This window comes from Schistocerca cancellata, chromosome 2 (genome assembly GCF_023864275.1).
Source record: "Schistocerca cancellata isolate TAMUIC-IGC-003103 chromosome 2, iqSchCanc2.1, whole genome shotgun sequence".
In the NCBI taxonomy this organism is placed as follows: domain Eukaryota; kingdom Metazoa; phylum Arthropoda; class Insecta; order Orthoptera; family Acrididae; genus Schistocerca; species Schistocerca cancellata.
In genome coordinates, this window is record NC_064627.1 from 586,414,996 (window position 1) to 586,429,636 (window position 14,641).

At 43.1% G+C, this 14,641-nt stretch overlaps 1 protein-coding gene across 1 annotated transcript in view; it reads right to left on the reverse strand.

Annotated features, from left to right (window-relative positions):
* LOC126156710 (protein phosphatase PHLPP-like protein) overlaps positions 1–14,641 on the reverse strand; it is a 384,170-nt gene that overhangs the window by 257,408 nt on the left and 112,121 nt on the right. Inside the window, exons 3-4 of the mRNA XM_049916328.1 lie at positions 8,362–8,521; positions 8,220–8,319 (exon numbers count right to left, since the gene is read on the reverse strand). Coding sequence (XP_049772285.1) covers positions 8,220–8,319; positions 8,362–8,521 — 260 coding nt within the window. The remainder of the gene's footprint in view (positions 1–8,219; positions 8,320–8,361; positions 8,522–14,641) is intronic.

Here is a 14,641-nt window from a genome sequence, read left to right on the forward strand (position 1 = left end):
ATCGGAAGTGGTCGCCGCCGGGTGATTGCCTTGACCTTTTGTATATTCAAGCGATAATCTTGAGTAGTCGCTGAAACCTACTGAAGATATTTCTCGTGGAAAAATACATCTCTTGAATTTAATACTATGCGGTATGACGTCTCTATCACGGTATACCAAATTCCGTTACTGGAAAAACACTTCTTAAAACAACTAAGAAGAATCATTTTTCTGTTGTTAGTGCGTTGCACCACTTACACATTTTCTTTAAACATAAGGTAATTAAGATCTTTGATTTTTGGGAAACGACTGGTCTTTTCATTGCAAACGAAAATATCTAATGCAAAGCACTTGGCTGCAACTTACATGAGGAATATATATTATGAAATGTTCGTGTGCCACAGGTATAGAATATGTTTACTGTTTGCTCTGCAGCATTTTGTCCACAGTCCTGAAAACGCTTAGGTTAAAAAAAAAGTTTTAGTTTATATCTTATTAATGCCGGCACTTCAGCATATTTTTGCTATCCGCACAACATATAAATGGCGCAAAATAAGAAAATATCCCATAAATGGAAAAGTTAACCATTTCAAGATGGGGATGGTAGTCCAAAAGCGGCGTTGATATTAACTAAAGCTTTTTCAAAGAATTTTCGACTGGTAGCGTTCTTTACGAACAAATGTTGAGTTATTTCACGTCTTATACGGCGTTTTCCTGGACAAGAGGACCCCCACTTTCGTTAGCATGTACACTATCTGATCAGAAGTATCTGGATACCCCTATGTAATGCGGAATTGACTGCCGAATGTCACGAGAGGTGGACCAGCCAGAGTGAAGGCAGATGGAGAGTATTGTGTTATCAGCGGAGAAGCAGTGGCAGAAGAATGTGTCTGTTAGGACAGCTCAGAGACTTCAAGTGATTGCTAGTCGCTGGATGTCTTCTGAGTAACAAATCCATCGGGAGCATTTCAACCCTTTTAAAACTTGCCAAGTGGGTGTTGGTGACACGTAAGTCTGCATGCTTTCGTGACCATTGACACTGAAGTTAAAACCTTCTGTGCTGTTACGCTGCGTCACGTTTCTTCCAAACTACCGAAGTTTCGACGCCTCTATTGGAATCTTCTTCAGAATGTTGTCGTGCTCACTGTTGATTGAACAACAATCAGCAGTGATAACATAAGACCCTGATGAAGATCCCAGCAGAGGGGTCGAAAAGTCCATCGTTTAGAAGAATGACGCCGCCTAACAACGCCGAAGGTTTTAGCTTTTGTTCGTGATATGATTTTAAAGTGGAAACGCGAAGGAACAAACACGGCTAAACGAAGAGCAGACCGACTTCCTGTTCTGAAGGAAAAGGACCGTCGAGCACTGCGGAGGGTAGTTGCAAAATGTTACAAATCGCTTGAAATCTGCGGAATGACTGTGCGCAGGGAATTGAGAAAATGGATCGTGCAGCTCTTCTTAGGCCATGCATTTCTGTAGTCAATGCTGAGCGACGTTTGGGATCTTGTATAATGCGACCCAAGTGGACCCTGGAGGAATGGAAACGAATGATTTGGAATAAATGAATCACGTCAAATGCTGTGGCAATGCGATGGAAGTGTTCGGGTTTGACGATTGGTACCTTCCATCATCTATTGTGTTAGCAGTGAAGTATGGAGGAGATGGTGACAGTATGGCGGTGTTTTTCATGCTTGTGGTGTGGTCCCCTTGTTGTGATTAAGAATACGGCACGGAACACTGCACACAATAATTCAAAGACGACGATTATTTGTACGGGGTGTTCAAAAAGTCTCTCCGCAGTGCCGTATGATTTTTAGCCGCGAGTGTCGTATGCCGTAGTAAATACACCGAAATAAAACTCAGTGAAATACAAGTTATTAATTTATTGAATATTCATTTTTACTTACAAATTTTCGCATTAAATTTTGGAAGTGTCCCCCCTGTCGTTGAATACACAATTCAATTCGTCTAATTATGTTTCTAAACATAAGCTGTAACATTTCTTCTCTAACAGAAGCAGTGAAAATGGATATTGCAGTTTTCAATTCATCGATGGATTTTGGACGGTCTCTATAGACAGTTGCTTTCGCTGCACCCCAGAAAAAAAAGTCAGGTTGTCTTAGGCCAGGCGATCGTGGAGGCCTAAGTCCCTGTGGAATTATGCGATCACCAAAAACATCAGCAAGTAGTGACACTGAAACGCGAGCTGTGTGCGTGGTTGAGCCATCTTGTTGAAAATAACCGTTCAGTATTTCACTTAACACAAGTTCTCCTATGAACATGTACAGAATATCACTGCAGTATCGTAGTGCGTTTTGTTTCGTTGAAAAATGTGGGACCCACAATCCGACGTCTAGAAATTGCAATCCAAACTCCTCTTTTCACAGAATGAAGTGGTTCCTCATGAATACACAATGGATTTGCAGTACTCCACATACGAGAATTTTGCGAGTTGATGTACCCGGATAAATGAAACCACGCCTCATCACTGAAAAACGTTTCATTAAGAATATCCCTTCCATTTTGTTGCGCGAAATTTTTGAACTACTGACAATAGTGCAGTCTCTTGCCATGATCAATAGTTTTCAGTTCTTCCACAACTGTCACTTTGTATGGGAAAAGTGCTAATTTTTTCCTTACAGCTGTGTGGCTCGTTCCGACACTAACATCGATTTCGTGGGCGAGTTTTCTTACTGACTTGTTCGGACTCATGGACATTTTATCGGAAATATCGAGTAGTTTATCCTCAGACAAAACGCTAGGACGACCACTTCACGGTGCATCTGTCACTGAACCCTTACTTCGAAATTTGTTACTCAAATCTCGCACAGTATCGCGATGTGTGAGTGTTGTCTCCGGGTAAACTGAATTAAATGTTCGACGAATTGAAATTGTGTATTTACCGCCAGATTTGAACAGCTGTTCATTCAAAAACACTGTTCTTCAATGGTTGGCGTTTTAACAATGACATAAACGAAACAAACGAAGAAAAGAACTAAACTCAAACGTTCACGTCAACACATAACGACACACACCAACGATACTACTGACGCTAGCTGAGATAAACGAAACAGTGGAATGCTGGGAGATTCCACTTGAAGGGAAGCAGCCGAGGCACTTTTTGAACACCCCGTATCAGCATGACAACACACCCTGTCGTAAAACAGCATCTGTGAAGCAATGATTTGTGAACAATATCGTTTCGGAAATCGACTGGCCTTTCCAGAGTCCTCACCTCACCTGAAGACAATGGGACACCTTTAGGTTGATTTAGATTTTACAACGTCGATTTCACTCTAGACCCCAGCGTCGAACATCGGTAACCTCTCTTGTTTCGGTTCCTGAGGAACAATGTTCTACCATACCTCCACAGACATTTAGACATCTAAATGAAAGTGTTCCTAGCAGAGTTAATAAAATATGTCCACTAACAGGGGTCTTGATTCTTTTGATCAAGTAGTGTGTATCTATTGTAGAAATGAACCGACTGGTACCTTTACCTATCTACTCTGCTTAGCTAAGAGAGTTTATGATCACTCGCGCCGGTGATGACGCGGAGAACAGTGAAACAAGCAGGCGGTTTCTGTTCTTGGTGATTGTGGAGTTCATGAACTGAACGGCTAGTCAGAAGCAAAGTCCAGAGCTTAGCTGAAGTCATAAGCGTGCAGAAACAGTTCAAGGAGTAATGTGTATCAAAAAACGAAATCAGAGGCAAGGTGAATCACTCTACTAATCAATGGCGCCTATCGAAGGGTTCAATAAAACAGGGAGACTGGGGGACACGTGCCAAGCCGCGTTATTTGCTAGCACTCTCGCGTGAGTAGACCGTCCCACGTGACACCGTTGTGTCTGCGACGGCGCCCTCTCCGGGAGCGAGCTGTGGTCATGATATGAAGCGCGAGTATCTCTGGTCTTTCCTCCGTATCAGTCCCCAAACTGGGCGAGGAATCCGAATCACTGTCGTCACTAAGCTGTTTAAAAGGAATTTAAAATTTTGAACTACAGAGATCAAAATAAATGTTGCGTATAGTTTTATTGTGAATAATGGACGTAATGGGAAAAGGAAATTGAGTCGTGAGGCTCGATTAGCGATATTCCCGCCGCCGGTGTGGGTCATCTTTCCGGTGGTGTGCGCAGAGCGCGCGTTGGCGCCATCTACCTTGCCGATCGGGGAGCGAGGGGTAAGCTGTAGCAAGCAGTGAGGAATTTTGCTTTGGGACGCCTAGCAGTAACGTCGTTTGCCAAGCCTGGCGGGCAGTACAGGTGCCGTGCGAGGCAGCAGGAAGAGCACATCTAAAAGGGGCTGTTTACCCGGGTGACGGCGCCGTAGGATATATTGCCGGCGTGGAAGCAGTCACGTTACTGGGAAGCCGTTGGTGTATTTCGCTTGCTATATGTCTCCTGGCACCGGGACCTGTGGCGGCTGGCTTTGTCGAACATGCAAGAGGGTGAGGGCCTCGCTTGTGCTGTAAATTGTGGCCGGAATCGACTACTGGGTTCAGTGCTGCTGACCTCGTTTTCTTGGCCGGCCGTTGCTACTCCTACTGAGTCTGTCCTCGAATGTGTTTATTGCATCTTGCTCAGTACGCAATGTTCTAGTGAGAGCTGTATGTGATGTGATTATTAACATTTACTAGGGCCTGCGGTGGTGAGACATCTGTTTGTAGGTTGCTACTGTCAGTGTTAACCGCCATTGAAAACAGTTTGGCTGGTCCTTGTCTTAGTGCCGCCTGGTTATTGTATTTATATCACACGACGGAGTTAGGCTGGCCAGTTGCTATAGATATATATGGATAAAATTTTCCCTGGATATATTTTGCTTTGAATTGCAATAACATTACTGTTACGTTTCTACCTGAAGTGATAGCGTGTCTGAGAGATAAGTGTCTAAGTCTAAACGAATAGTTTCATTAATTCTTACAAGTTACTGACAGGGCAGTTGTTATTGTGTGTTTAAATATTTCTATTAATGAAAGTACAAGAATTCCTTCAGTGACAGTATGTGGATATGGTAAATAATTCTGATTTAATCACAAGTTTAAGTGTTACTGTCTGCTGTAAGTCGCCTTCTGTTTTCCGTCAGCGGCTGCACGCTAGTTACTTGCATTTGATTTCGTTATATAGGGACTTCTGCTGTTTGTCTTGGTGTTTCTAGTTCGCTCGCGGCTTACTGTATAATTGGCCTTACACACATGAGATACTAGATTTGTACTGCTTAGGATTTTCATTAATAGGTTGAATAATTTACAGATGATGTGCTGTAATGAAGTATTGTGGCCGGCCGAAGTGGCCGTGCGGTTAAAGGCGCTACAGTCTGGAACTGCAAGACCGCTACGGTCGCAGGTTCGAATCCTGCCTCGGGCATGGAAGTTTGTGATGTCCTTAGGTTAGTTAGGTTTAACTAGTTCTAAGTTCTAGGGGACTAATGACCTCAGCAGTTGAGTCCCATAGTGCTCAGAGCCATTTGAACCATTTGAAGTATTGTGTTTCTAGTTACTTAAGGCAGATGTCAGTCTGTTGTAGATATCCACTAGTCCTGGGATTTTTCGTGCCCATTCGTGATCGTTGCTGTTCCCTTTTGGGGGTCCATACCTACCCTGTATTGGAAACAGCTGAGTGGGCGGGCGTCTGCTTCTGGGCGTTGTTTGTTGAATCCAAAAATGGCTCTCAGCACTATGGGACTCAACTGCTGTGGTTATCAGTCCCCTAGAACTTAGAACTACTTAAACCTAACTAACCTAAGGACAGCACACAACACCCAGCCATCACGAGGCAGAGAAAATCCCTGACCCCGCCGGGAATCGAACCCGGGAACCCGGGCGTGGGAAGCGAGAACGCTACCGCACGACCACGAGATGCGGGCTTGTTGAATCCCACGAGGTTGCTTGGTCACATGAAATTTTATATCCTACATTGTAGGGTGCCTGCCATTTAAGTAACGTGGTTGTGTGCCATGGTATCTGATTTGTTGTTGCCTGTACTCTGAATTACTGTTAGTAATACCAATCACTGCTGTAACGAAAGACTACATTTCCTCGTTAAATTTTAGTAAATTGTTCTTCAGGTTGATCATAGTTTTTGAGTAAATAATTTTTAAAACATTTCACTAAATGTGTAATAGGCCATAAGTGTCTTGGTTTATGAATGTTTAAATTTTGAAGTAGCCTGCTCTCACCTAAATGGTAATTTTAAAAAATGTGTTGATGGTTTTATTTGTTATTTGTCTTGTTTAAATGTGACAAATAAGTGTTCAGTGCAACTGTCGATGGTGATTGCCTGATGTCACTTGGTGCAGTCCTACCACTCCACAGCCTATTGTGTTGAGCTTATGTCGTTGTGTAAAAGTTGAATTCCATGCTGTGCTGACACATGAGAAACGATTTTGTTGTGTTGGGTACAATCCTAAGCAAACATAAATAAAGAAGACAAACACATGACCACTTGATAAACACAAACAAAAGAACAAAAACAAAACCTTAGGAAAGCCACTGCAAACACTACAGTTTCTTCTCAGTGTTATCTTACATAACAGATTGCATATGAACTGATTGATCCTTCTAGTAATTGGAGAAATTTTTGAAAGCGGTTAGCTATACTTCTTACCAGTCTGTGCAGATAAGCCTGTGGGATATTGTCCCACTATTCTACAGAGGTCCCTATGATGCCAAAAACAACTCTTGGTGGGACAGGACTATTACAAACCGCTCGTTCTAGCATGGCCCATGGTTCCTAAATGCAACTGAGATCAGGAGAATATGGAGGCCATTTCATCTGATGGATTCTCTGCTCCATTAGGAAGGTGTTCACAAGTTTGGGCAGTGGAGGCATGCATTGTCTTCCTTCAGCGTGAATCCAGCTTGAAACTGTTCAACAAATGGAAACGCAATGCGTCCAAGGATACCGCGCAGATACTTCACGTCAGTCAAAATGGTTCAAATGGCTCTGAGCACTATGACTTCTAAGGTCATCAGCCCCCTAGAACTTAGAACTACTTAAACCTAACTAACCTAAGGAAATCACACACATCCATGCCCGAGGCAGGATTCGAATCTGCGACCGTAGCGGTCACGCGGTTCCAGACTGTAGCGCCTAGAACCGCACGGCCACCCCGGCCGGCTCACGTCAGTCATCCTCCTATGTATTGGCACAAGGGGTGTCCTGCATCCATACATGATTCCACTCCAAAACCTGACTGGTCCGTCATGATAAAGGTGGCGGTGTACGATAGTTACGGTGCAAATGTTCTCGTTGCTTCCACACAGGAATATATCAGGGAAGAGACTGATACGGGCCTCATCAGGAAAGATCGTTGTGCCTCATCGAGAGTGGTTTGGTGCCCTTGTGACACTAGTCCGTCTCCCAACCCGAATTAGGGAACGAGACTTGAGAGGTAGTCTGTCACGTAATCCCTCCTCATAGAGCCTATTTCGCATCATTTATGGCGACACGTGAACTCCTGTAGCTGCTTGGAACTGCCGCCGTAGATGTGTAGTACTGCGTTGAGGGTTTCTGTTCGCTGTTATACTCAGATATCGGTCCTGCACATCTGTTGTTTTTCTGCCGCCGAAACTTCTCTGGCGATCAACTGATCCCTAGGCTAGAAACTTATTTCAGATTGTAGAGACATCACTTTGATCACTGGGGTATTCGTTGCGACAGCCACCTGTCTCGTTCCCTGCTCGTTGCAGAGTGACTGTTAAGGAGGCTGTGATAGTACTTTGTTGTCCGATCCATTCTGAACTCTCGTAATGAGACACAGCACCAGTATCGCAATGTTTACAGATAACGCGGTCGCTATAGACTGCGCATACTGTTCCCTCACGTAGAAACATGGATTGTTTCCGCTAGAATTGCATTACAAACAAATCACTGTATAGATATCATAACGTACTGAAATTCTGGGTCACAACGTTCAGCGGGAAAGTTTCGGCAATATGCAACGTTTATTTTAGCCACTGTAAAAACTACCTATGACAGCATGTAAATTGTTAAAATTTAAAATTTTAGAGAGTATTAATTTATAATTTATTAACAGTTTACATGATATCCTATTCTGTTTTCATTTAAAAAGTTTTAGCCTAATTTTGGACAGCTGTTTCCCAGGAACAATGTTCCAAAAGATGTCAGGGGGTTGTTTATTTTCTGTAGTTCGTAGCAACGTATATAGGAAATGGCGTGATATGTTCGCCAGATAGATAAATCGGCACGAGTGTGAATGGCAGAGACTGAGTACTCACTGCTGGAGGTCCCGCAGGCCGTCGGGCAGGTCCCGCAGGCAGTTGGAGGAGAGGTCGAGCAGCGCGAGCCGGTCGAGGCGCAGCAGCGGCGGCGGCAGCGCGGCCAGCGCGTTGTGCGCCAGCGAGAGGGCGCGCAGCCCGCGGCAGCAGGGGGCGGCGGCTACAGCCTCCAGGTCGCGCAGCCGGTTGCGCGACGCGTCCAGCTCCAGTAGCGACGCGCCGCACAGCAGCGCCGCCGGCAGCGACTCCAGCGCGCCGCCGCTCACGTCCAGCCGCGACGGCTGCGCCGCCTCCTCCGTCGCCTGCCGCACCCACGGAAACACCGTGTACCCTCTGTCTGCGAGGTGTCCACAACGCATCGAAACACATGCGTGTATTTACCAAACAAATCACCAAATGTTGCCCTACTCTTTTAACTTATGCAGCTGTCCCTCTGTCTTTTATCTTGTATCTGTATCAGTCTTTTAATCCATGCGCGAAACGCCTTTTGTATTTTAAATTATGCAACTGAAAGTATGTCTTTTTATATCAAACATACATTTTGTCAATTGCCCTGTCCAATTTTATAGTATGTTTTAAACTTTTTACTCTTGTATGACTGAAGAGCTGCAACTTATTCTCACTGGCAGCCCCCCCCCCCCCTTTCCCATATGGGGCGAGGGAAATGAAATGATAATAAAGAAAAACCTGCTACTAACCACAAAGTGTCCCAATAGTAAACAAATTCACACTTCAGTATAATGTAATATCCCTTATGTGTTTACATTCCTAACTGTAATTCAACTGTAAGAATGTAATATTTGGTATATATTAATGCAAAATTTTCTAATAACAAAAAGTAACCCCCAAAGAAAACATCGCTGTTGTACAACCAACAATTAATGTCCAGTGCAACTGTTCACAACAAATACCAAAAAACTTTTAATTTTGTAGTAATGTGTATACTAAATACTTCTAATTGTTGTCATGCATAGTACTGATAAACCATAAAATGTGATTTATTATGTTAAAGAACAGTTTTACAGAATAAAAGGTCAAAAGACCCGTTTGACAATTTCAAAGACAATAACACAACTGAAGATCGTATGTAAGTGCGTTCTATCTTAGTCCACAATGTTTGGTTCGTAAGAACACAAGCTCCTTGTAAACGATAGCCAGTAGTTATCTGAAGATGGCCTAATAAGCCGAATAGTAGTTCATACAAATAAAATCAGTAGATCAAAAAACCGCCTAAATGTTTTTGAACCCTCAAGAAAAAAGAGTCACTCATCCATTTCCCACACCTTCTCTTCCTAGAGCACCCTCCGATCTGATACATCAGTCACGAAACCCACTTCCGGGACCTAATTTCCCACCCACAAATAAGCTGTCCAGGTACCGTGCTGCGCCAGTAGATCCATATTCCACCTCCATGCCTTATCCATCTTATCCCGCCGGAATTTTAACCAACTCCCCTCCCCAACGACGAAATAAGTCCCGATATTTACCCCTCTTTTCATCCCTAATCACAACGCTCCACCTGACACCACTCTCCCTTTTTCTCCTTCTCCCTTCATCCACCTTGCTGAATTCTATTCACAACCTAATGGTCTACAGGGTCTCATAGTCATGTTCATCATCACACCGAAATGATTGTAATTTTTTCATGTGTCACCTAGTATCACCATAAAACGATGGCATCATTCAAATTCAGCTGTGGTTACAATGTAACTGTAATATAAAATACATAAACCAAATAGCAGCATAAGCACTTTAACTACTCGAAAGAACCAATTAACTTTTGTAATTAATCAAGGCCTGTCGAATTTCTCCCCCCCCCTCCTCCTGCCAAACACCAACAGAAATGTACGATACTATTTGGTTTATGGCTCTGTTTCAACTTCTTTTTATTTATGATGGTTTAATTCATGATTTTGGACATTTATAAGTTTTTCTAGTACTCGGGCGATACTTTGCCACATACATAGTTTTCAGTTTATACATCGATAGTTACTTACGCTACAATATTGTACCATTAAAATAAGATTTCCAACAAATAACAGTAAAAGCGTATAAAACAAAATATCGCTTGCTCTTATTTTGGAATGTAATTTTCATTTTTTTCAAGAAACTTATTTCTATTTATATTTTTATCGATTTAACGATCGATACCACATCAATTTTATAACAAAACACATCGTCAGTAACTTTAGAAATATTCATCTTATTTTGATATCTCTGTTAATGTTTGTCACTACCACAATTATCTAAAATGACTTAAAGTTGTGAATTATAGTCATTAACTTGAAAATATATTAACAATAAAAAGTCGAAGTTACTTAGACAGTAATTTCAGCTATAAAACTTTCTGGAAGCTTCCAGAACAATTAGCAATTCACATACAAGCTGTAAAGGGTGTAAGTGCACATATTACTATTGGTGACTGAGGACGACGTACTGAACATCATTACATCAATATCTACGTGATTTGCAGAGGAAAAAATTACAGCTGTTACAAGTCGTATGTTTTTATGTTGAGTAGTACCACCAAGTACATCCGGCAAGAGTAAGCCATTAATGCTGATTTTCCCCTGAGCAGCAAATCAGGTGTTGATATGTGGATGCATGGAGGCAAAACGGTTAGTCTATACCAGGCTGTTCCAACTGAGTTCCAGGGAGCCGGAGCGCTCCGGAGCGCTCACTGCGGCAGCTCGGAGCCCGCGTGGAGGGGGAAAGCGAACTCACTGCCCCCTGGCCGCATACAGCCGCAACTGACGCAATAATCCGTGTTCAATGACAGCTATGACTAGCTGCGGGAGCCCTGTACCTCTATTGGAGGATACCTTTCTATTCATTGAGAGGGATGGTCGTCGGCAGTGTCTTGTATGTCATAAAGTATTTAATTCTGCGAAGAGGTACAATATACAACGACATTATACGCGTCTTCACGCAGCGCACTACGATCAGGTAGAAGGCGTTTCACGCAGAGAACTTGTAGCCAGGCTTAATAACGACATACCAGGAGACGTAAGTTTAAAAACGGTTTCGTAATACGGAGAGTATCAAAATATGCAACATAGTTCGTGTTCTGTAATGCGTGTATAATTTTCAGGTGAATGAGAGCGGAGAAAACACTACTGAATCTGCAGTTCGAGCAAGCTGCAGTGTCGCTCACATCATTGCGACGAGCGGCAAGCCGTTTTCGGTGGGACAACTCGTAAAATCGTGCATGGTAGCAGTTGCAGAATGTTTGTTTCCAAGGGAGGTGCAGGCAATTGATGGGGTTTGCCTGTCGAAGCAGACAATGTCTCGTCGAATCCTGGACATGGCAGCGGATTATGAAACACAGATCAGGAAAAAGGCGGAGAGCTTTGTTGAATTTTCGCTAGCGCTTGACGAAAGCACCGACATATCGAACTGTGCTCAGCTTGCAGTCTTTGTGCGTGGTGTCGACATGGAGCTGAAAGTAACTGAAGGACTCTTGGATGTGGTACCACTTGATGACACCGAAACAGGACGTGACATTTTTGAAGCTGTTTGTGAATCAGTGGACAATATGAATTTGCCGTGGGATAAGCTCCATTCTGTAGCGACATACGGTTCACCACAAATGATTGGGCGTCACCAAGGATTTGCTTCTCGTTTGAAAAATAAACTCAGGGATGAATTCGGGAAAGACATTTTGACTCTTCATTGTTTTATTCACCAAGAGGCACTGTGTGCTGCAACAGTAGAGCTAGGTGGCGTAATGAAAGATGTCGTGAAATGCGTGAATTTTGTGCGGCGTCACGGTATGAATCATCACCAATTCAAATGATTCCTGAAAGATATGGAAGCGGAGTATGGGGATATACCTTACCACAGTGCAGTTCGTTGGCTAAGTCGGGGAAAAGTTCTTCATGTTTTCTTTGCCATTCGTGAGGAAATATCCCATTTTCTCGAAATGAAAGGGGAAGAAATGCGTTGTCTGAAAGATATAAAATGGATATCTGACCTGGCGTTCCTATCTGACATAACTATGCATCTGAATAAATTAAATCTGTCATTGCAGGGCAAAGGGCAGCTAATCGTTGACATGCACGACGAGATCAAAGCGTTCATGGAAAAGTTACGTTTATTTGAGAGGCAGATGAGTAATGAACATTTAACGTTCTTCAATCGTCTTGCTTCTTTAAAAATACCTGAAGGTACTACTTTCGGCGATTACCAAGCAAAGTTAAAGCAGCTCATCACGTCGTTTGAAACACGATTCCGAGACCTCACTAGTTTGGAAATGGAACTTAAGGTGTTCAGCACTCGTTTTTCAGTTTCCCCTGATGCTTGTCATTGTCACTTCAATTAGAGATTATTGATTTGCAAAGTTCAACTTTGTTGAAAGAGAGGTACTACAACACGTCGGATCTGTCACGATGGTATCGTTCATTACAGCAAAAAACATTTCCCAAGCTTCACAACAATGCCACTCAGATCATGTGCATGTTGGCACATATTGTTGTGAGCAGCTTTACTCAGCAATGAAAAGAGTAAATAGTAAGGAACGATCGTTTCTTCAGGATGTAACAATGAAGCTCATCCTCCGCATTAACGCTGCGAACACTTTGACGCCTGATATTTCCGATCACGTAATGAAAAGAAAGTAATAAGCTACAGAGGCCCAATAAATTTAGTATGCAATTTCTTATAAAACAGTTGTTTCTTATTTATTTCCCGAACATCGTATTTCATGGTGTAGCATGTCATCACGTCTTATCAGCTAAGAGTATGAGGTTGTCGATCTTGTAAGACGCAGCTGGCACATCAAAACGCTTGCCTTGCCGCCTGCCTCAGGCAGCCGTGCCACGCGCCGGCGTGCCGGCCCACTCGAGTGGCCACAGCGAGCGACGCGGCTCCCTGGAGCAGGGAGCGCTCCGCGGCTCACACCGGAGCCGACCAGCTGGAACAGCCTGGTCTATACTGACAGGCGTAGTCCACTCAGTGGTGCAGTTATGATCATGCAGGAAACAACAGGTCGTAAGATTTGTCATTTGTTTGTGGGAAAACTATCCAGTACAGAGAAAAGCAACCGAGACACTAATGTGTGTACATATTAAGGTGCTACACGTAAAAGTATCTGCATTTGTATCCTGTATACTATCTGGCGTGGCATCAAATGCGTCATTCTCACTCTGACACTTGTTCTTCATCTGAGATAATGATCATGATGTGAAGATCTTTCATTTGTGTGGCTAGAAAGACAATGCATCGCTTCATATCTTTTATGTCCGTTCAGATTTCATATTTTCATTGTGATTTTGGACAGTGTTAAGTGGTTAAAAAACATCGGATTCTGCAAACAAGAAGTTACACTTCAAGCTTGTCATTTACGAATCCTATTGAAATATTTTATATTATGTAATTATGAAGATCCCTGGACACACAAACCACATCCATGTTAAGCGAATAATTAACAGTATCTGTGAAGATTACTCTCCTGAACTTTAGCAATAAACATTGCTACTAAAGTAATTATCACTCATGTTCAGTTACACCAGTTTTTAATAATTTCAGTATAAAAAATAGAAGGAGGATGTTTACATCTTCCATTTTCCCATTACTCCTCCGAATTACATATCACTACCATCAAGTGGCAGTGAAGAGTAATACGGTGCAGTGTATGTTTTAACTTTCTGGGAACTAATAATTTTTGGATGTCATACAGTGTTTTCCTATATCTTATTTTTTTTTAAAAAAAGCTTATTTTCATCCACACACTTCTTCTTGGCTCTCTTTTCTCCGTAGCCGTGAGGGGTTGGAATTGTTATGACGGTTTTGGGGATGTTTGTGGTAGTTGGCGGCTGGGTGTCCTTCCGAACGCCACGTATTTTTATGTTCACTGTCTGTCAAAAAATAAAGAAAGTGAAGGACGCACAAGACGTCATAAGATGTCAACGCAGCTTCACACACGTACACACCTTCGACAGGTATGTCAATCATTAGAGTTGCAATTCCTCATAACAGAACGGCCACCAGAGTCCATTAGTATTGTTCGTGTTTAGTGTTGTTACCAGGCCTGTTAAGAATACATATGGGACGTGAACAGCGTCGGATGTTGTGTGGTCACTGTGAAGGACATGCAAATGCCGCGTGAGAAAGCGTTATCAGCACCTTACAGAGTTTCAATGGAGCCTCACTGTGAGTTTTCGTTTGGCTGACAGCTGACAGCTTCGTGGGGCATTCGCATGTGACAGTGGCCCGAAGTCTTACTTCATGGGGACGTAAAGGCTGTGTACTCACTTTCAACGTAGTGGTTGACCACTTGCTGCCACGACAACGGGGGATTGGCACATTGTGCACCAGCCACATCTTAACTACTTCACATCTGCGCTGCCATGCGAGAAAAAGCAATGGACTCTTTGCAACATTCTGTGCTATCCTGCACCATGGGCTGGAATCTAGCGACGGCC